Genomic DNA, 21,062 nt, shown 5'->3' with positions numbered 1-21,062 from the left:
GCTGGTATAATCCGTACAATCCCTGCAAATGTTTCGAAGAAATTACTCTCGCGGTCAGAGAGTGTAGAGAGAAAAAAAAAATCAAAACAAAAATAGTCACGTGACGGTGATGCGAGCCGCGTGTTTACGCAGAGTTTCAACGTCTGAGTAGGTACGCGATGTTTATACTAGCGCTGCGCTCTGCCGAAGAGGCGCCGCAGTGATCGAGACTCGTGGTAGGTCGGACAGTCTTGAAGCAACCACCAAACCGATCGGTCGGTTCGTTTCTCGAACTTGAAAGACAGTTCGCGAGCTTCGTGGGAAAATTGGCGAGTTCCGAAGTTGGTGTTTGAGAATTTTGTGCTTTTGTGAAACGGCAATCGAAGTGTTGGCCGAATGACAAACGATTTTATTACGTAATACAAATCGCGAACTGATTTTCGTTAAATATATTAGTAATACCCTGTGTTTCGTCAACGTTCTCCTTTTCTTTAAACTTTATTATCGTTCGAGTGTTATTCGCAAAATCGTGAGTATTGTTGTTGTACGATGTGCAATTATTCAAGGTTGAAAATTATATTTACACTCGTTAAAAGACGAAAGGATTCGGTTGATTACTCGAGTTAACCGAGGGCGAGACTTTGTCTTTGATGAATTAGTTTGCTTGAATCTTATTAAATTATTTCAATCAACTAAAGTGCAATGAAATTCGGTTTCGTATTATTTTACGAACGAATCGTTTACCGCTGAGCAAATTACGCTCTTGTCCCTCTACTCAAATATTTCTCTACTACTCGTTTTATGCGATGATTGTTTATCAATCGAGGAATTTAACTCTATTCAAAAAGAAAAAGAAACAAGATTATTTGATTACACCGTTTGGCGGTGATTTTGACTGGCTGTATAAAACATGAAATCGGATCAGTTTATTCAAGTGCATAGATTCGATTCATCACTTTCAATTTTAACTAAACGATATTAGAATCAAACGCGACGTGATTGAATTGGTTGAATTAGGCGAATAACGTTGTTATTTATTTGAAATATTTTTTGTTGATATGAACAATTCCAAAATAATCTCTGAATGATTTGCGTGCTTTTCCCGATCCTTTCTTTTATCTCTAAGTCCTCGATTGATTTAACACGAATGTCATCTTCTGTTGTAAAATTTCTACGAGAGTTACGTGATTTGCCAATCTTACGATAAAAAAAGGTGAATGTGATACTTTCCGTCACAATGAAGAGGGAAGAGTCGGAAACAGAAAAAGAAACTTCAGCGATGATTTAGAAAATTGCCGAGTGAAAAATTTGCAAATTATAGGACTTGGCAATCGAATGACAAAAAAAGTTTAAAAAAAAAAAAAAATCCGATACGCCGAAAATTCGAAACTTTCTCTAAGAATACATAAATAAACAGGAGAAAGACACAATCGTTTATTTATAAAAAGTACACACGTTTGTCGGTAAAACATTGAAAACAGATTCATTTCCGTTAAAATCAGAAATTCAAATTAAACGGTACATGATAATATTCATTCACCATCATTTGGCTGTTAAATCCTACAAAGGTGTTGAATATTTTCATCCAACCGAAAGTTTGTCGGACAGCGTACAAAAATTTTTCTAAAAACATACAATTCGAAATCTAGAGTTTCGAAAACTTCAAGATTCGTTAAAATTAGAAAAAGTGATTTTCAATCAAAACCAATCATCATCTTACATTACCAATGGTATTTTTAAAAGTCTTGAGCTTGAAAGAAACGAACTTGTAGTACGGAGAAAATTTTCTAAAATATCAACGACAATCGAAATTTGAGCGGTGCATCGGTCGGAATAAAATTAATATCGTATCTCTGGGAGTTCAGCGAAGGGTGGGGGTGGGGGTGGGGAGGATCGGAACGGCGCGCATGTCGGTTTCTGGAAATCGTGAGGCTCGTATGCCGCGTTCCCGCCGTTGTCAGTTCTTCGACGGATTTCCGAAGCGACGCTACGTCTCGTCTTTTAAAGGAAAAGAGAAAAAGAAGTCTGATAAATAATTTGAAAAAGGAAAACAACAAGAAAAAGAAAAAAAAAAAAGAAACCTAATCAGCAACCTTGTTCTTAATGTACATATTTAATATACGTATATTTAATTGCAGCTGATTTGTTAAGTTTGGCCGTTGTTATTTTAATTTATTAACTCCATTTCCGCGTTGCGAGAATTATGTAAGCGTATATATAATTTTCACGTTGTTTTCTCGTATGTACAAAATTTTGAGGAAATTTGTAAAAAGAAGAGAGAGAGAGAGAGAGAGAGAGAGAGGGAAAAAGAAACAACAACTTCGGTGTCGAATTGTACTTGTCACGTGGTGTTTTTGGTCAATTTTTTTTTTTTTTCTTACCATCGATTTTGTTACTTGTGCAGTTTTTTCCGGAGTAGGTATATAATCGATGATTTTGTCGTACGTTGCATGCGACGAAGCTTTTTGCATAGACGGTGCTGCAGGGTATTTTTTTTTTTTTTTTTCAATTTTTAATATTTGTTACGTCAACTTTCTCGTAGCGTTAAACACCAAGAAATAACACGCCTCGTCGGATACACGGTTTAAAACACATTAGCAACGATTATTGACCAGGGGTTGCCAAATTGGATGATCAATACAATCGGCGAAGATGAAATTTTACGACGCGTTACGCGTGAAAATAAAGAAAACACACACGCAGACAGGCAGAAACTAAAAAAAAATTACAGAAGGAGGATGATATACGTGTAAATAGGATTAATTTGTGCATCGAAGCGAATCATATTCTGGGTTCGGTTTATCTTAATTTGTTTCGGCGAAAAAAGGGAAAACAACGGGTATACGGGGGCGATAAGAAAAAAAAAAAAAAAAAAATTACGGGAAACTGAAGGGTGAAAAAAGAATGATAAAAAATGAAACAACCGTTCTAATTGCCACCGCCGCCGGCGTTCAACCCAACTTTATAACGAGCTTTGGCTTGCACTGTCAGCTTGCTGCGAACGAGTCCATTAACTAGCAGAAATAGCGTTTCTAACAAAAGAAACAAAAAAACAAAAAAAAAAGATCAAGAACGGAACAAAAAGGAATTTGATTATTTCGTACAAGGAAAAAATTCGCTTTTATTCCCGCTGTAAAATCGGATTTAAATTAACATTTTTACTATCGTCAGGTCAGCCTATTTCTTTTTCTTCTATTTTTTTTTTTGTTTTTTCTCTCTGTTCTCCCGCCTCTTGCAGGAAGTTTACAGTATCGATAGAATTGTCGATATTTTTCTATTATCCGTACAATACGTCAGTAAACATTTTATTGACACTATAAAACCGTGAACCTTCGCTTTTCTTTTTCTGTTCCTTTTCTTCTTCCGTTCAACCTTTTTCCTCCGCAGTTGTTATTTTATATATATATATATTTTATGTACATATATAAATGAATTTTTTTTTTTGAAATTTATTCTTCTAACGAGATCGTATATCGTTCGAAACTCGTTCGCGATTCTCTTCGCATCGAGGATTCGAAACGAAAAGGAAAAACAAGAAGAAAGGAAGAAGGGAGAAAAGAAAAGTTTTGTTTGGGGTTTTCATGGGGCAAGTAACGTGGACGAAAGAATATTTCCCGAATCGTCGAAGCCTTTGAGAATCGAGACTTTCTTGAATCGAAACTTTTTTTTTTCTACTCGTCACTTTGCCGTTTTCCTTTTTTGTTTTTTTCTCTTTTCACTTTTATTCAATCGAAATATGATCTGTACCGATTTTCAGAATCTGTGGTTGTTCGTGTTGTGAAAATTAATGGAGAATCGAGACAAAAAGTTTGTACGATGAATTTTTAAATTTGACTCGGAAGAAAATCACCGGCAAAGACATTTTTGAGTATTTTAATTCGTACCCTGAATTTTCTTATTCTCGCTGGAGGATAATTCAATGAATCTTGCAAATTTATCCCGAAAGTGACGAAAATCGTGGGTGTGAGAAATAAAAATTGTTAAATGTACAGTGATTGTGACGAAAGTGTTTGGTGAGGAAATGCAGCTTGAAAAGTGACCGACAAAAAGTATTCACGAGTCGGAAGGACAGAGAGAGAAAGAGAGAAACAAAACGGAAGAGGAAGGAACCGCAAATCAGGCCGCGAGAAAATTGCTGAGAATCTGCGATCGCGAGACGAAATCATGGAGGAACATCGGCGTGCCGAAGGTAAGAACTTGCATAAAAATATTTTACCAATTTCTGTGCCATCGCATCGAGAATGCATTCGCTGGAGAAAAGAATCTGACGTTAAGAAAAAACCAAGAGAAAAACAAAAAAAAAAAAAAAAAAACAACTAGAAAGCTGCGACTGAAAGTTTATTGAATCAAAATTGATTACGAACACGAAAGAAACTTCGAACCCTTGAATTTTAAGTAAGAAAGCCCGATCGTTATTAATCTGAGAGGATATAATATACATGCCCAATATTTTTAAATGCCAAAAACGTACAGTTTATCAGCTTTTATTGAATTATAGCTGATTTGGCTTGGATGTTTGATTTTTTTTTTTTTTTTTCTTTATTCGCAGATTTTTAATCACCTATAATTTAAATTATTAGTTCATAATTGATGAAATTACGTGTATTCAAAAACGTATCGAAGTTGTCGATAAATCCATTTCGCACTATTTGAAAAACAATGTATTCACGAATGAAATCCGATTTTGTTATTCGAAAAATTCAACGAAAATCTTATCTTTTTTTTTTTTTTTTTTATAGAAATATTAAAAATTCCAAGAATGCTTTTCTTTTTACCCGAGAGATTCTTCAAACAAAAATCCAACTAACTCAATCGACTTCGGTTTCACCATTGAAACTTTGATAATACAACTTTTTTATTCATTCTTTTGAGTTAACCCACGACTTTTATGCCTGTTACATTTTAATGAATTTCGTTAGGCTGCGAAAGAAGTTATTCGCGGTGTTTCCCCCTTCCATCGCAAATTGTACAATTTTTCACAACGTGATGAAAATAATAATAAAAAAAAAAAAAGAAACATTCGCACCCCGCAATCGCTGTTTTAATCTGTCGAAGGGGTGGGGGGTTGATTTGAAAATTGAAAAAAAAAAAAATCAGAGACGGAAGAATACGAATGTGGAATAAACACAACGCGTCGTTGACACGCCGATAATGGTGGAGAAGTGAAAAGGAGGGGGGAGGCGAGGTTTGCGCAGAGGGGGTGTAATTGGTCCCCCAAAGCGATTTGTCGGGGCGAAAAGGGTGTTTGAGCGAGCTCGCTAGGGTCTCTATAACCTGTGTATAACCGAAATTGCAGGCAAATTACCAACTTATCAAATTATCTCCGCCATTTCTGCGACGGGAAGTTGTTATATATGACGTTAAAGCTTCCTGGGCGTGAGGAGACGCGACGTAAACCGACGATTTCACCTCCTCGAGTCCTCTAGATCTATATACATATGTGGCATTCCACTCCAATTCGACCACGGTTTTACCCTTAATTTTTTCTATGATTGTTCTCACTCTGAACGGTACTCTGTTTTTTTTTTTTTTCTTTATGCCGAATCGATTTGAATTTTCTACAATTTTTAGAAACGATTTTATCGACCGACCAAATTTAGAAATTTTAACCAATTTTGAAAAATCCTCGGTCAAATATCAAAATTTTAAAGCTTGGACCCGGATTGGGCCGATTTTGCCTTCTTACTGTTTTCAAGCTTTTTCCGAAAAAAAAACGTTAAAAAACTTAGAAGCGAAAGTCATTTTACTACATGGGATTTTTGAAAAGTTATTCAGATTTTTCGGAATCATTTTACCGTTTGCAATTTTTTTTATCAGCAAAATAAAGAAGAGAAAACATCTCTTGCGAAAGATGTGAGTTCTTTTTTTTTTTTTTTAAGTCCGGTGTGATGTACGAAAAATGTTTCAGCAACCATTCATAGTAAAATAACTCTCGCTTCTAATTTTTTTCCGTCGGTAAAAATTTTTAAACAATAAGAAGGGAAAATCGGCTCACTCCGGGTTCAAGCTTGAAAATTTTTGTATCTGACGCAGGATTTTTCAGAATTTTTTCAAACTTTTAAATTCGGTCGGTCGATAAAATCCATACTAAAAATTGTAGAAAATTCAAATTAAGTCGGTAAAAAAAAAAAGAAAAAAACCGGGTACCTTTCAAAGTGAGACCAATCCTAGAAAAAATCGCGCGCCAAATCTAAGAGGTCAAAGGTGAAACCCAGGTGAAATTGGCGTGGAATGCCCCATATATACACACGACATAAATTCTCATGTGAACCCTGTTATTACGGCCTCCTTCAACGAACATTCCAAGCATATGCAGCGAACCACTGAACGAATGAATAAATGTAGACGGATAAGCAATTCACACGCTTGTGAATTGAAGAGAAACAAACTCGAAACTATTTTTATACAGCGATCAACGACGTGGAGAGAGAAAAAAAATTGAAAAAAAAAAAACAATCGGATCGTTGAAAACTTTTAACAGTATCTATCTCTATTTAAGCGTGTCACACTTTCTCAAGATTGTTAAACGTTTGTAATTATATCGATCATCCGACTGCATACTTTCAAATTTTCAACTATCAATTGCATATTTCAATAAAACTTGTCCTTTTTTGCGAATTGACTGATTCGATTGAAAATTTTTATCATTGGATATTACCAACAACAAGGTTCAAGCAATATTTATATTTTTCTTTATTAACGAAGTAGGTACAGAATAAAAAAATCGCGTCTACGATTGGACTCGTTTTTCCTCGAATGATTTTACGCGAAGAATGAATCGAATAAAATTCGTTATACCCACACATTGGAACAAGGAAAAAAGCTCGAAAACTGGCGGCGTAGGCGTAACAATTTATTTCCCGAAAGTAATCGTAAATTGTTTTCAATCGTCACGTTTGATAAGCGCTTAACGAACTCGCGTAATAACAATAATACGATACAACCGCTCACCCAACGTAATCCGAATTAGTGATTCGAGGAAAAGGCGTGCGTAATTCGTTCTCTCCTAAAATTCGAATCAGTATTAATTATTACATCTGCTGCGATAAATTCGCTAGCTCGCGAAATACGGTTACGCGACCCGAGGGTTGAAAAATGAAGAAAAATAAACAAACAAGCAAGGAAAAGAGAATGTAGAAAAAAAAATTAAAATTACATTTATAAAAAGAAGATGGAAAAAAATAAATAAAATAAATAACTGAAACGACGTCGCCCCTTTAAGCCGGCAAAGCGGCTTTGTATTTCAAAGCCATGAGAAGGCGACGAGCTGAAAACACCTGACCAGGTGTGAGTGTGTGTTCGACAGATACGCCATGCGCTAGTAGCCGGGATTAATAAAGCCCGGGATAAAAGTGTCGGGAGTTGGGGTTTAGAAGGGGGAGAAGGATAAATGTATGAAAAAATAAAACTTTGGTGTAAAAAAAGAGGGGGGAAGAAGAAACGAACAAGGAAAAAAAAAGAGAGAAAGAGAGAGAGAGAGAGACAAAGGAAACATGGGAAACAAAAGTTGCGAGCTTGCAAAACGAATCTGAAATTGCAACGTGAATATATTCATATTTGTATTAAAAATTCAACCTGTCCACCTTCTCGTTTGAACCCGACGTCGGGTAAATTTTATCCGACGAGGGGTTGGAAACAAAGTTTCTAATTTCGCTACCCTTTGAGCTCGTTTTCACTTCTTTCCCCCCCCCCCCCCCCTCCCTCTCTCTCTCTCTCTTTGTTCGTTATTATTTGCGGTTCAATGTTACACGCGTCCGTTCTCAACGAAACTTTGGAGAGTTTCGTTGAAAGTTTTCGACGATGCGTGTGTGGGTTTCGTATCGTCGAACGATAATCCGTAACAAACCGTCTCTTCTCCGCTTCTCTGCTCTTCGATTTCGCGACAGATTTGGCCGACGATACCCCCGAAGCTCGCCTTTCTGATATCGGGTTTTCCTCGCAAGCCCGCCCCTTCGTCTCCCTTCTTCTATTTTTCCTTGTTGCCTTATCCCTCGTCGCTTTATTTTCTCGTTCACCGACGTCGACGGCGCGAGTTGCTGATCGTCAAAGTGACCTGAAAACCGTGCCAAAGAGAACACGGCGACGATCTCCGTCTTTGTGTGCGAACGTATCAACGACAGACGTGATCTTGTACCGTATTTTACAGGGACACATACCTGTATCCGTATGATACATGTATTTACGTGCATGTACCTGCATGTACGTCGACGTGAATATGTAACATGATGCTGGCGAGGATGAGCGGAATCGTGTAAATCGACCCCTGCAGTCTGAATCCATACGCGGATGACCGAGTTTAATACAATTCGGGGCGAAAACGCAAATCCGAAACCACCGATATTCCAGGCTTTGATTTATCAGAGCGTTTTTCACGTCTGGTGCCAAGACGCGCGATTTTTATTTCCGAATTTGCATTGGAGAACTTGTTAACTGATATAATAATCGCACAGTGTTACGAGTTTTGTGATAACAAGGAACGGAGTTCGTTGTACAATTATACATGAAAAAAAAAAAAAAGGAAAAAAGTAATTTTACCCGGAGTAATTCAACTAATTATTTTGAATTTGGATTGAAGAACTAGTCAACTGATATTGTGATTGCGCAGTGTTATGAATTTGTGAGATAACCGCGGAACGGAATTAATGTACAATTATATTTAAGAAAAAAACACGAAAAGAAAAAAACAATTTTAACCCCTATAATTGAACTAATTGTTATTATTGGCGATTTTTTTGATCAAATCATTTTCCGCATTCATGCCATATTAGGCGAGTAATTACCTTCAAGCTTTTAAACAAGACTGAAAGCTGAAGTAACAAAAGTTGTTTGAGGAGACAGGAAAAATCATAAACTCGTTGTTTAACGCAACACGAATATAGTTACTGCGAAGTAAGAGTATCCGTTTCGGTTTTCTTCTGTAATCGAATGAAAATTTTATGCAAATTTGAGGTGTATTGTTATAAAATTTTTGTTTAAAAATTTACAAGAAACGAATGCCGTGATTTTCTAGCTAGTGACGAATTTTTATTGGAAGATATATCTGGCAAGGAAGATAAATGTCGCTGAATTTCTTCTACACGGAATTTCGGAAAAATGTACAAAAAAATTACGACTGACCCGAGTGAACGGATTTTCACATTCGCTCTGTTATCGTGACAGGAAATGATCGATTGTTTTATTCTCCCCTTCGTTTCACAATTTATACAGACAAGAAATTAACGGGAATGACAAATTTCCGTAATGCGAAACAAACTGAAGCGTCCAAATGGATCAATTAGTCGTTGTCGGCTCGTCTGTCTGATCATTTACCCTATTTTTCTACTTGAATAACTAACGCTCAACCAAATGTCTCGTTAAATATCTAATCCGACTCAGTTTTCGACATACGAGGAAACGATTCGATGTACAATTTTCCGCTCTACACGGTGGTCGAGTTGTTTTTCATCAACCGACAGCGGTTTTCGAGAGAAACCCAAAAAACGCCGAATTCTGCCGTTTTCCCGAAACTCCGGATGTGCAGTTGAAAAATTACTTCGTATTTGCGTACGCGCAACGAAGCAACTATTTCCCGAACGGTTTTAAATCGGACCTATTTTCACCACGTGACCGTTAGCTTTATTATTATACCGGGACAATCTCTTGAAACTTTAAAATGAACCGCGCACGCGCGAGTTTCTTTATCGGCTGTTCTCGCAGGCTGGCCAACCCGAGTTTTCAGCCGTCGAACTGTTTCTGCCGGCGATGTGTTCGATACGAATTTTCGAGGTTAGAATCTCGAATAATTTAGGCAGCGACTCGGAAAGGTTTGGAAAGCATTCGTCGTCGGGTCGGAAAGTTGGTTCTTCGAAGAACGGTCGGAATTCTCAACGCTTGTGCTCTTTGAAAATTCAAACGTAGACATTTTGCGTGGGTTGGCCCGCCTGCGTCGCGGACAAGAATATCGCCGCGTGAAGATTTCGCCGACCAATGAGATTTAATTATTTTGCGCGTTCGCGGTTTATTTTCAAGTTTCGAGAGTTTTTTTCATCGTCCCGGTATATAGCTGTACGTATAGCTTGCAGCGCTCTAGAGTCGCAACTGACAGATTGAATGATCCCTTGCAGCCTCACTTTGACGGTGGCTTTTTTATCTAGGATGAAGCTTTCCGGTGGCAGACGGAAGGGTGAAGAGCGAGGGAGGGGGGAGGAAACGGGGGACGGGGAAATCACTTAGCCGTTTCTCTCAAGATTTTCCAACCACGGACTTGAACCGTACTTTTATGTACCGGCGATAAAAATTCTCCTTGTAATTGGACGCGAGAGAAGAAATCGCATTATTGCGCGGATGTATTGATATTTATTATATTTATTTTATGACTAATTTTATATCGGTTCTATTGTCGAATTTTCGTACACTTTGTTGTTGAGAAATATCAGGTCAAATATTTATAAACTAATTTAACACCCTTCTCGAACTTTGTCGATTGAAATTGACGTAGTTTTTCGTTTCAATAAAGTGAGAGAAATGAGAGCTTGCGTTTCTCGTATTTTCGTAAATTTCTCTGCAAAACCATCGAAATTAAATAATGCAGACAAATTTCTGTACGACTCGTTGATTTGAATTTTAAACATTAAAAGTCCGGATTCGCAGATTTTCAAAAATGATTCCCAAAAATTCATCCCAGAATCCACTCAATCTCACTTTGTCAGAAAAATATCGTTTAGTTTTCATCCCGAAGCGTTTGGTTGGACTTCGTTTATTTTATAATCTCTGATATGCTTTGGAAATCGGGAAATCTTGTTTCGCTCTTCCATCATTCTTACAAAATTGCGCAGAGAAATTACAAGTTTACAGAAGGTCCGCGATTATTTCCATATTCTTTCAGCGAATTTAGAAGCAAAACTTGAACCGAAGATGATAATTACTCAAAAGCTTTTAATCGAGCTCAATTTTGCGTTAACAGACGTCGCAAAGATTTTGACGTGACAAAATAACATTTAAAACTCGGGTAAATCCGCTTTTCACTCAAACATTATTATACATGTATATACACACATATATTTTGTACGTTTTTAAGCAACGTTGCGTGTCAAGTGGAATTGAATTCGAACGTGCAAATATATTGACCGTAGAATCAAGAAATAGGAGGGAACAAATTTGAACCTTTTTGACGATTCGTACCATTCGTGTTAAGCGTTACGTATAAAGGGATGATTTATAATTGCAAAGACGAAAGCAAAAGCGGAAACGCTGTGAAACCCTTTTTAATTACTCCGTTATTGTTTATTCGGTATAATAGGACTCAAAAATACCGTATATTTCGCATGATAAGGGAAGATTTTTTTTTTACAAACAATTGAAATTCCCTCCTCTCGCAATATTTAGTGTGTTACTTTCGTTATATTTTTAATCAACAATCTTCATAAGCTCGGAGCGTAAGCGCTTCTTCTTCTTCTTCTTTTTTTTCTTCTCTCGACAAACAGTCACAAACGTAAAATATTGCGAACAAAGCTATAGAATTTCATTTGCACTTGAAATTCATTCTTGCGGATTCGTTGGTGTTTAATTTATTTATTTATTTATTTACTTTTGTTTTTTCCGCCAGACAAGTTCCGAAACCGACAAAGAGGAGGTATCGCATCTTTAATTGCGAATTCCACGTTTCGCGGGAATTCCGATCCCAAATTTAATCGATGTGAGATAACGTGCAAGCCGCATATACTTAGCTCGGTATGCTCGATTGGCGAATACCAGGCCGAACTCAAACTTCGATTTCCACCTCATCTTATCACCCTCCCTTCTCCCTCTCGCCTTTCACCGCCGTTATTAACGTCGTTTTCGAAATTCCATACCGTCAAAACCGCCCCAATTCACTTTCACTTTCCCTTTCTCTGTGCTTAGAGGCTGCCTCTCGAATTTCTACCGGCGAAGCTTCGCCAATAAATCGAGCGAATTGCCCGAAACTCATTCCCGTCTATTCGGCTTTTAAATTGAGGCGATAATTTTCACTCGGTTTCGTTTTGGGCCCTACTACTGCAAACCTTGGTCAAATCGTTTCTCTAACATTGCCCGTGAATACGCTTCTCGGAATCCCATTTTTAATCTGATTGGCCAATTACTGCCGGACAAGGAGAAAAAAAAAAAGAAAAACAAAATACAAAAAAGAAAAGTGATACCGCAAAGCTTATCGAGGTGATTTTTATGTGGAGAATATTCTTTTTTGGAGCTTTAAATATTAATTGACATCTACTGATCCGAGTTAGGAACGACGGGAAAATAAATCGCTTAATCTATGTGTCAGTGTGGGTTTGCGAATTGATTATTATAATTCACCTGAATCAATGCAAAATAACCGAATATACAATTGAAAATTAAATAATTTATCAAAAATTAACCGTGAATACAGAGAAATGACTAATTTTTGGAAAATTGATTCAAGTTGGACTCAATTAGTTTCGATTCGTGCTAGAATTATCTATTTGGAGAGAACGAAACTTGAATTGAAATGAAAAATAAAATTGAATCGAATTAGCAAAAAAAAATTAATTCAATTAACAGAAGATACGCAAGAACGATGCGAAAACACTGAAATTTATCTGAATTGAATAAAATTAACTCTAAAATAAAAAATAAAAACATCAGCTTATAATCACATGAATCAATTGAAATCAATTTGACTCAAAATATTATCGCGTCATTTAAATCTCGAGTTATTTCGCGCTAACGATCGGTGAAGAATAAATTTGTTCGTTGATAACTTTCGAAACATTCGGTTATCGCACCGTTCTTGCAGCTTCGATGTATCGTTAAATGATTCTGGAACAAATCAGGTTTCATTTTATAGTTTGCCAATGTAGATTCTCCGCAAATTGCCTGTAATAAAATAACAATAACAATATTAACAACAACAATAACAAGGTGTGAATATCACACAAAAATAGATCTTCAGTGATTTTGCGCACGGCGTATTTTTTCAAATTCCATTTTCTATGTTTGAGCATCTTCTTGTTATTTTTTCTTTTTCTTTTCTCATTCGAATCGATTTCCAGAAAATTCGAATTTCCACAAAATTCAGTATCAGAGAAGGGAGGAGTGAAATATTCTTTCAACTTGGGGTGAAAGAAAAAAAAATCAAAAAATGCGAAAGCAAACGAGAAGAAAAATCGAAAAAAGTGGGTTCACTTGGACGATTTGCGGTGTATCGGTTGGCGCAATTCGAGATGACTTTTTTGGTCACGTTTTGCAATAGGTCGGAGAGTCGGGAATTTGTCGTAGCCTCGAATTATATTTTCCATCAAGGATCAGATGATTGCAAGGATACACTGGGTAAGGTAATAAATTTTCTACGCTGTGTCACGCGGCGTGAGTTGAATGCAACTTGGAAATTAGTACGATAATCGGATGTTACGGCAAAACTGGTATCATGCACTATTATTGTTATTGTTATTGTTATTATCGTTATTATCATCACACTATACCGGTATTAATAGTATTTTAACTGCGACGCCACCGATCCTCGGTATTAATAATATTCGCGATGCCGTCAAATGACGTCGCGTTTCGGTGTAACTTGGCCATGTTCTATATAAACTTATACGTATATACGCATACAAACATTTATATATGTATATATATTGGGGTGCTTCGTTTGAGACGACTATTTTGTTTTTTTTTTTCACTCCATAGACGAAATATCACTTTAAAATTATAAAAAAAAAAAAAAAAATTCCCACCAAAGCCTAGCTCTTAATTTTAATTTTAAGCACTCGCTAAATGAATTTGAAATTTTCCCATTTAATTAACACGTGAAAATAATTTTTTTTTTTTTGTCAATTATCTATAGCATCGCGAGTTTTCATACTATTTAATTGACCATTGCCGGAAGTTTTAGAGGGATCCCTCCTCTTTAAAAGTTCCTACAGCTAATTTAGAATGTATGAAGTATCTCGCCAGTAAAAAATTGTAAAGTTGATTTTTGCTAAAAAAAATTATGGTTTTTTTTTTCATTTTTCTCTTAAACTGCTAACTTTACAGCAAAATTGTGAAGGACCTTTTTGTTTACAGAATTTAATTTTAATAAGAGAATTTAATAGGCTTTGGTGGAAATTTTTTTTTTCATGTTCAGAGTGATATTTCGTCTATGGAGTGAAAAAAAAAAAAAAAATAGTCATCTCAAACGAAGCTTTCTTCGACTTTCACGGCCCGTAAGTATACGAATTTGGAGACAAAAAAATCAACTCCGGGGTCTTTTTTTAGAGTATTTAATGCCCAGCAAGAATATGATTGAAAATGTTTTTAATTCAAACGGTTGAATTGTTGCAGCATTTTAATGAAAATTTTTTTTTTTTTCGAGTGTTATTTAAATGAGAAATTTCAAATGGCCAGCGACACCATTTAAAATTGAGGTAAAAATCTTTCCAAACGGGAGAATTTTTTGCTCAGTAAATAGCTCCTTTCAAGACCATAGATTCGATCGGTTAGTTTTTTTTTTATAGATATCGTCGAGGTGAACTGTGTGAAAGTTTAAGTGCGGGAAAACAGCTGCTCCATTTCTCAATGATTATACACACATGTATATATATATATATATATTTTTTTTATATAAGGCATTCCACCCCAAACCGACCTACGTCCGACCCTCGTCATCGGTGATTTTATTTGTTTTTGAGTATGGCACAGAGTGTCCAAAAAAACAAAACATCCTTCACCGAGTTTTAGATTTTTTGGACCACGGATTTGATTTTGACTGTTTTCCGAAAAAAAGTGAAACCCATTTTTCGTACGAATAGCCCGGATCGATCAAATTCAAATTTTTCTCACGAATTCTTTGTTGAAAAAGGACGATTTTAAGACCAGGATGTAAGCCGACAAGCTTTTGTTTTGTATAACCATAGTCGGAACCAGTAATTACAAAATTTGGATTACAAATCGAATTCAATACGAATTTAAAAAATACAAATTTACATTCAAGTCAGTTTTTTCTCACTCTTCAATTACTTGTTTCACCTGTAGCTTCTGAAACAAAAAAGCTTGCCCACTTTCATCTTGGTCTTGAAATGTTCGTTTTTTACCCCCCCCCCCCCCCAAAAAAAAAAAAAAAAAAAAATCGATAAAAAAATTTTTAGCCAATCGATCGAGGCTATTCATTAAAAAGAAAAAAGAACTGCGTCTTCGTGTAATTCGGAGCAGTAAAAATCAAACCCGTGGTCCTAAAAATGTAAAACACGGTCAAAAATGTGTTTCTTTTTTCTTTTTTTTTTGTACACATTGCACCGTAATTTGGACTAAAAAAAAAAAAAAAAAAAATCACCAATGGCGAGGGTCATGCGTAGGTTGGTTTGGTGTGGAATGTCTCATATACCACGAATCTATATATCAAACTGACGGTATAAAAGCTGTCGGAATAGGATCGTCGGTCTTATTTCTTTCCTCGTTTCTGTCTGTACGTGCCTGTATTTTTTTTTCTGTTTTTTCTGTTTTTCTTTTTTTTATTATTTTCCCTTCACCTTATCGCTCTTTTCGAGTATACTTATGTACCATATTGTACGTATATATGTATATATATAGGAATGTATATGTGTAATCATAGTTGAATTAGGGTAAAGGATATAGATCGATTGCTATTATACTTTACGCGGGTATCGCGCTTCACGGGTTGTATAAATGTTTTGACAATCTTGAGTAAAAACACGAAGAAGATCGAAAGGATAATAAATAGAGAAACTGTTCTCGTTGTTGCTGCTGTTGTTTTTTTTTTTTTTTTTTTGTTCTTCATTTTTTGGATCGAGGTATTTCGGATATTTGCGATAGATTCGGACGTGAAGGTAAAAAAAAAAAAAAAAAATAATTTGAAAGCCACTTCAACATTCGTTTAATAGGATTCAATTTTTATTACAATAAATTCGTTCGTTATCAAATCAGTCGAAGAGATCTGATACGAGTTGAAGTGAATTAAAACGATTTGAAATCGAGTTTAATTACTTTAAATTTATTTCAAGTGAATAATAGTAATTTTGAGTAACTAAAACTTGACTCGATTCAAGTAAATTCACCTAAATTCATACAAATCGAACAATACGAATCGATTTCTGTGATTTCAGATGAATGATCGATTAAAATTACATCGTAATGTTTCGTACGAATTCAATCAACGAATTCATACGATATAATTTAATTTCAAATCAGTTTCAATTAAGATAAATTTATATATAATAATTGAATCTCTCACACGGATTAAAATGAAATAAAATCATCGTCGACGCGTCAATGATACTAATTTCCTTCGCTGGCTCGGATACACGTTTTTCTTCGTAGCTACGCTACGTCTGCCGGATTTGTACTATTGACGTTTTGTCATTTTCCTTTCACTCGTACGGTGAGAGACGGAGAACGTGTAAAAGTACCCAAGTAACCAGAGTCGGATTCGAGGCGTCGAGGCGGCCAGAGACATACGAATATATGTACACTCGCACTTATACATTCGCACGTAAGTTGGTTCGCAAATGCCGCTAAGCCACTTACAGCCCGAGCTGGTCGGCTTCGGCTTCGCCGTCATATTGTTATTATTGGATTATCTACACCCCGTTTCTTTTCGGTCTGCGGAGTTCGCGGCTCCTCATCTCCATTCTGCGTTAGTTCTCCCACATTTCACCCCCAAACAGCTGGTTACAGTTATCACTTTTTTTTTTTTTTTTATCTCTCCGCTTCGTACGTATCTAAGTTATACGTATACGTATAACCCGGGACGATCTCTTGAAACTTGAAAATGAACCGCGCATGCGCGAGTTTCTTTATCGGCTGTTCTCGCAGGCTGGCCAACCCGAGTTTTCAGCCGTCGAACTGTTTCTGCCGGCGATGTGTTCGATACGAATTTTCGAGGTTAGAATCTCGAATAATTTAGGCAGCGACTCGGAAAGGTTTGGAAAGCATTTGTCGTCGAGTCGGAAAGTTGATTCTTCGAAGAACGGTCGGAATCCTCAACGCTTGTGCTCTTTGAAAATTCAAACGTAGACATTTTGCGTAGGTTGGCCCGCCTGCGTCGCGGACAAGAATATCGCCGCGTGAAGATTTCGCCGACCGATGAGATTTAATTATTTTGCGCGTTCGCGGTTCATTTTAAAGTTTCAAGAGATTGTCCCGGTATAATGCAAATATCCAGGAACAGAGAGATGAGAATGTCATTTTTTTGTCAATTCGAAAAATGGTCCCCAGCTCGATGAGTAGGTATTTGCGATTTCTCATTTGCAAGTGGAAATTTTGAATCGAACGAAAGGTAAAAAAAAGTACTCAACCACTTTCGAATCTCAGAATTTTTTTATCATTTCTCATCAATGAAACGATACGAGTAAAACAACAATAATATCGAGATTAAAAAGAAAATCCACAAGTTTGACAAAAATATATACTTTCTCCGTTCTTCTTCCTCCCTTTATTCCTAAACTTACAAACACAATTGCAATAAACAGAGTCTATTGTATTCACTTTATCCAGAGAAAAATCTCGTTTCTTAAGCTGAATTTTTTTTTCTACCTGAGAATTTTGGACGTGTCATAATTTGAGCGATTTGAACATTTTCTCAACCCTAAATTGCGAAATCATCCTATCAAACCCGTATAAACGCAGCTATTATTTCTGGACGGCAAAAAGCTTTTTTTTTTTGTTTTTTGTTTTTTTTTCTTTCCTTTCAAATTAGGTATCATCATCCGTCATTATTTTTGTAACAGGGCGATAGCAATTCAGCTTCACTTTGATTGCCGAATCCGAGATTCAATCGGCCTAATGCTCTCCGGAAGAACAAATACAATAAAGAGATAATGCCGCGGGAATGAAGTATAACTCTTAATGATATTATTTCGTGGTTATAGTTTTTTTTTCCGTCTTTTTTTTTTTTTTTTTTTTTTTTTTGTCGGCCCCTTTTCCCTGTTATCTCCGCAGCGACGTCCATATTTTTTTCCTCCTCCTTTTCGTCCTCATCTTCCTTTCATCTCGAGTATAGAATATATTTTCTCGCCTAAATGAATTATCGTTTGCGTTTTATTAAGGACGGAAGAAACTGACCTGAGAGACCGCGGAGAGTATGTAATATGCGTTAGCTTGTGTTAATTATACTTGCGGGGGAGGGGGGAGGGGGGGAGGGGGGGACCTTGCGAAAGTGAACCCGAGTTTCTTCCTGACACGCCTGCCTGCCTGTCGAAAATCCCGAGTCTTTGATCGAAGCTTTTTGCAAAGGTTTTCGGGGCTGCACGTCTCGTTGTAACAAAATCGATCGAACGAACTGATGGAAATTTTTTACACAAATTACTGGAAAAAAAAATATAACGCCACACGTTCGCGATAGGAAAAATTATTCAATTTTTCATACGAAGCGTCAGATCCCGTACGAATTATGAAAAAAAAAAACCGCTTGGAAAATTCTGAAAACCCATGGAATTGAAAATTTTTCATACAAAGAATCAGATCCCGTGTAAGTTACAGAAACCCCGTAACAAAAAAAAAAATAAATAGATAAGAAATAAAAAATCCTGAAACCCCCATGGAAATACCCCATAAAAAATTGGTAAACCCTTTAGAAATTCCTCAAACCCCATAAAATTCTCATAGAATTTTCGTCTCGTTTGAATTGAAATTCTTCAGTCTCGAACAAGTTCAATTTTCGATTTTTGAAAATTGTTTTCGAAATCAAATTTCCGAATAAAACTTCGACTCGACGGTGCTCGAAAAACTTGACCCAGAAGTGAAAAATAACTGAAGAGTGTGATGTAAAGTATTGAATATACCTCGAGGTTCTCAGGGCGTTGCAGGGATGAAAAAATGAGAAAAAAAAAAGAAAAAAAAAAACATACATCCGAAATCGATTTAGACTCGCTTACACTCGACTTCTCTGGACGCGGCTTAGGGATTGAACTTTACGGGGCTGAACCGAACAGCGAAACCGATGTCGTTTTAAGATTGGATTTTGTAGCTCAAGATTAGCGAGAGCGGTAAGGCGAAGCGAAGCGACGTCATTCGCTGACTCTGCTTTTTGCGTCAGCGTCTGCATTGCCGGTGATTTTCTTCTTGGTATCTTTCACCATATTCGCCGGCTATACGACGGCGTCCTATAAGCCGAAGATATTATGCTTGACGATACAGCGAAAATTCTTATCAGTTGTAAATGAAGAAGAAAAAGAAAAAAAAAAACGAAAAAAAACCGTACAGAAGGGAAAAAAGGGAGGAAAGAAATTTATACGGATGAATTTAAAATTCGTGCTAGCTTTTCTTTTTTTTTTTATTGCATTTATTATTTTTTTTTTTTATGAATCGAGAGGGATGGATGGATGGATACGAGTGTACGTATTTTAAAATTTTTCTCATTCTTTTTTATCTGCTACCGAACGACTCTGTAGATCTGTAGCCGATACCAGATGTATGCGAATATTACGTCAATATCGCGAATTCGGAATCGTGAACCCAGCCAGTCTGTTCGTTAAATCGAGTTGAAAATTAAAACCAGCAACGAGAGGCTCGATGCAATTCGTTAATTTGTTCGAAGTCACGTTTCCGGATGGTTTTTAACACATATTCGATTGATTCTAATCTAACGAGACAAATTAGTTAGCACGCGATAAGTTATTATCCGGTACGTGTAACGGAATCGTACTTTTCCGTGACACAAGCTTCAGTTTTGCGAAACAAATTTCCGAATGCATCGGATTTTTAATTTTCGGTTTAAAGTTTTGCATTTTTTTGGATAGAATTTTTTTTTTTTATTCGTAACTAAAATTTCTCACTTTACAATCGTACGTCAAGATTGAAATTCAAATTTAGAATCTTACGAAGCTTTTTTTGTTCGATTTTCGATTCGTAAGAACTGAAATTTTTTTTTAAACCTTGCCTCTGACATCGTAGAATGAAACATACAAATACGATGATACTTTATCCATATTTTTCGCATAAATTTACTCGAAGTTACTGCGAGCTCTGCGAACGAACCTAAAAAGAAAAAAAAAAAAGAAAAAAAGTAATAAAAAATTAAAAAAACCAAATCACTCGTTTCACTCTCGCAATAAATTTCAGACCGCAACGTGTGAAGCGTACAATTACTTTTCGGCGTAACGCAAAACGCGATGTTGTAATAAAAATGCAAAAAGTGTTCGCAGCCGATCGACATTAATTACGTACCCTCACCTAATAATCAGACACGTATATCAAGTCCAACCTCTAATCAAGGCGCTCACGCACGCGTGCATAAATGAATAGCTATCGCGTTTATTCTCTCAAACAGACTCGTAAAAGTCCGAGAGGTTATCTCTGCAGCTTTAAGCTCGCTGTTACGGCAGCTTACCGTTTCAAATTAGCTTATATAAGACCTCGATTAAGCCCGCATATCCTGCGGAGAACGCCTGCAGGAAGATCCTGCTCGGATTCTATTCCCGTTTAATGTCAAAAGTGAACCTTGACTGTACAACTAGAAGTTCGTGATTCACGATTGCGTATAATTATTACATTCGCAGAAACATTGACTTGGTTAATTATACGGCAATTTACAGTTACTGCACGCTGACAAAAATTTCATTTCATGCGGTAACTAGAAAAATTCGGTAAAACGGGTATCGTTAAAAAAAAAAAACTGTTCGAATTGTCGACCATTTTTTTGGCAATTGCAACGCAAAATCAAATCGTTAATAAAAACTGTTTAAATATTGTTGTTCATTACGAAAAACGAGGTACGCCTAAGCATTTTGCGCTATCGTCGATCCTTTTTTGGTTATTGCAACGCAAAATCAGTTTCTGAGGTTTACTCTACTTTTTTAGTTAAACAAGGCTTTAACGTCAATTTATTCTTGCACGAGCATTAAATTTTCGCAACGGTTACAAAAAAATCTAGCAACAGTGATCGTAATGAAAAAGAATAGTAACGGATATTAGACTTTCTGGCTTACCAGCTCTTAAGATAGAAAACTAATTTTCACTTTCTACCTAGAAGTATATTTTTCGTTTGTGGTGAAAAATGAAAACAGTTAAGGACTGAGCGGTAACCGGAAATTAAAATTTCTCTCCGTGTATTGTTGCAGAAAAAAAAATAATAATAATAAAATACATTTTTTGGATTGAGTGAATTGAAA

At 36.3% G+C, this 21,062-nt stretch overlaps 1 protein-coding gene across 4 annotated transcripts in view; it reads left to right on the top strand.

The window, feature by feature from the left end:
- The first annotated feature begins 247 nt into the window (after positions 1-247).
- The window catches only part of LOC124177258 (calcium/calmodulin-dependent 3',5'-cyclic nucleotide phosphodiesterase 1-like), a 167,214-nt gene continuing 146,399 nt past the window's right edge, over positions 248-21,062 (top strand). Inside the window, exons 1-2 of one of the 4 annotated variants that reach the window (XM_046559426.1) lie at positions 248-508; positions 3,972-4,168. In XM_046559426.1, coding sequence (XP_046415382.1) covers positions 4,144-4,168 — 25 coding nt within the window. In that variant the 5' untranslated portion in view covers positions 248-508; positions 3,972-4,143. Of the gene's footprint in view, positions 509-1,967; positions 2,085-3,736; positions 4,169-21,062 lie in introns of those variants that run through there. The other 3 variants (XM_046559423.1, XM_046559427.1, XM_046559424.1) reach the window with 3 other exon arrangements.

The sequence above is a fragment of the Neodiprion fabricii genome, chromosome 3, assembly GCF_021155785.1.
Source record: "Neodiprion fabricii isolate iyNeoFabr1 chromosome 3, iyNeoFabr1.1, whole genome shotgun sequence".
Taxonomy (NCBI): Eukaryota; Metazoa; Arthropoda; class Insecta; order Hymenoptera; family Diprionidae; genus Neodiprion; species Neodiprion fabricii.
This window is presented reverse-complemented; position numbering and strand designations above follow the sequence as displayed.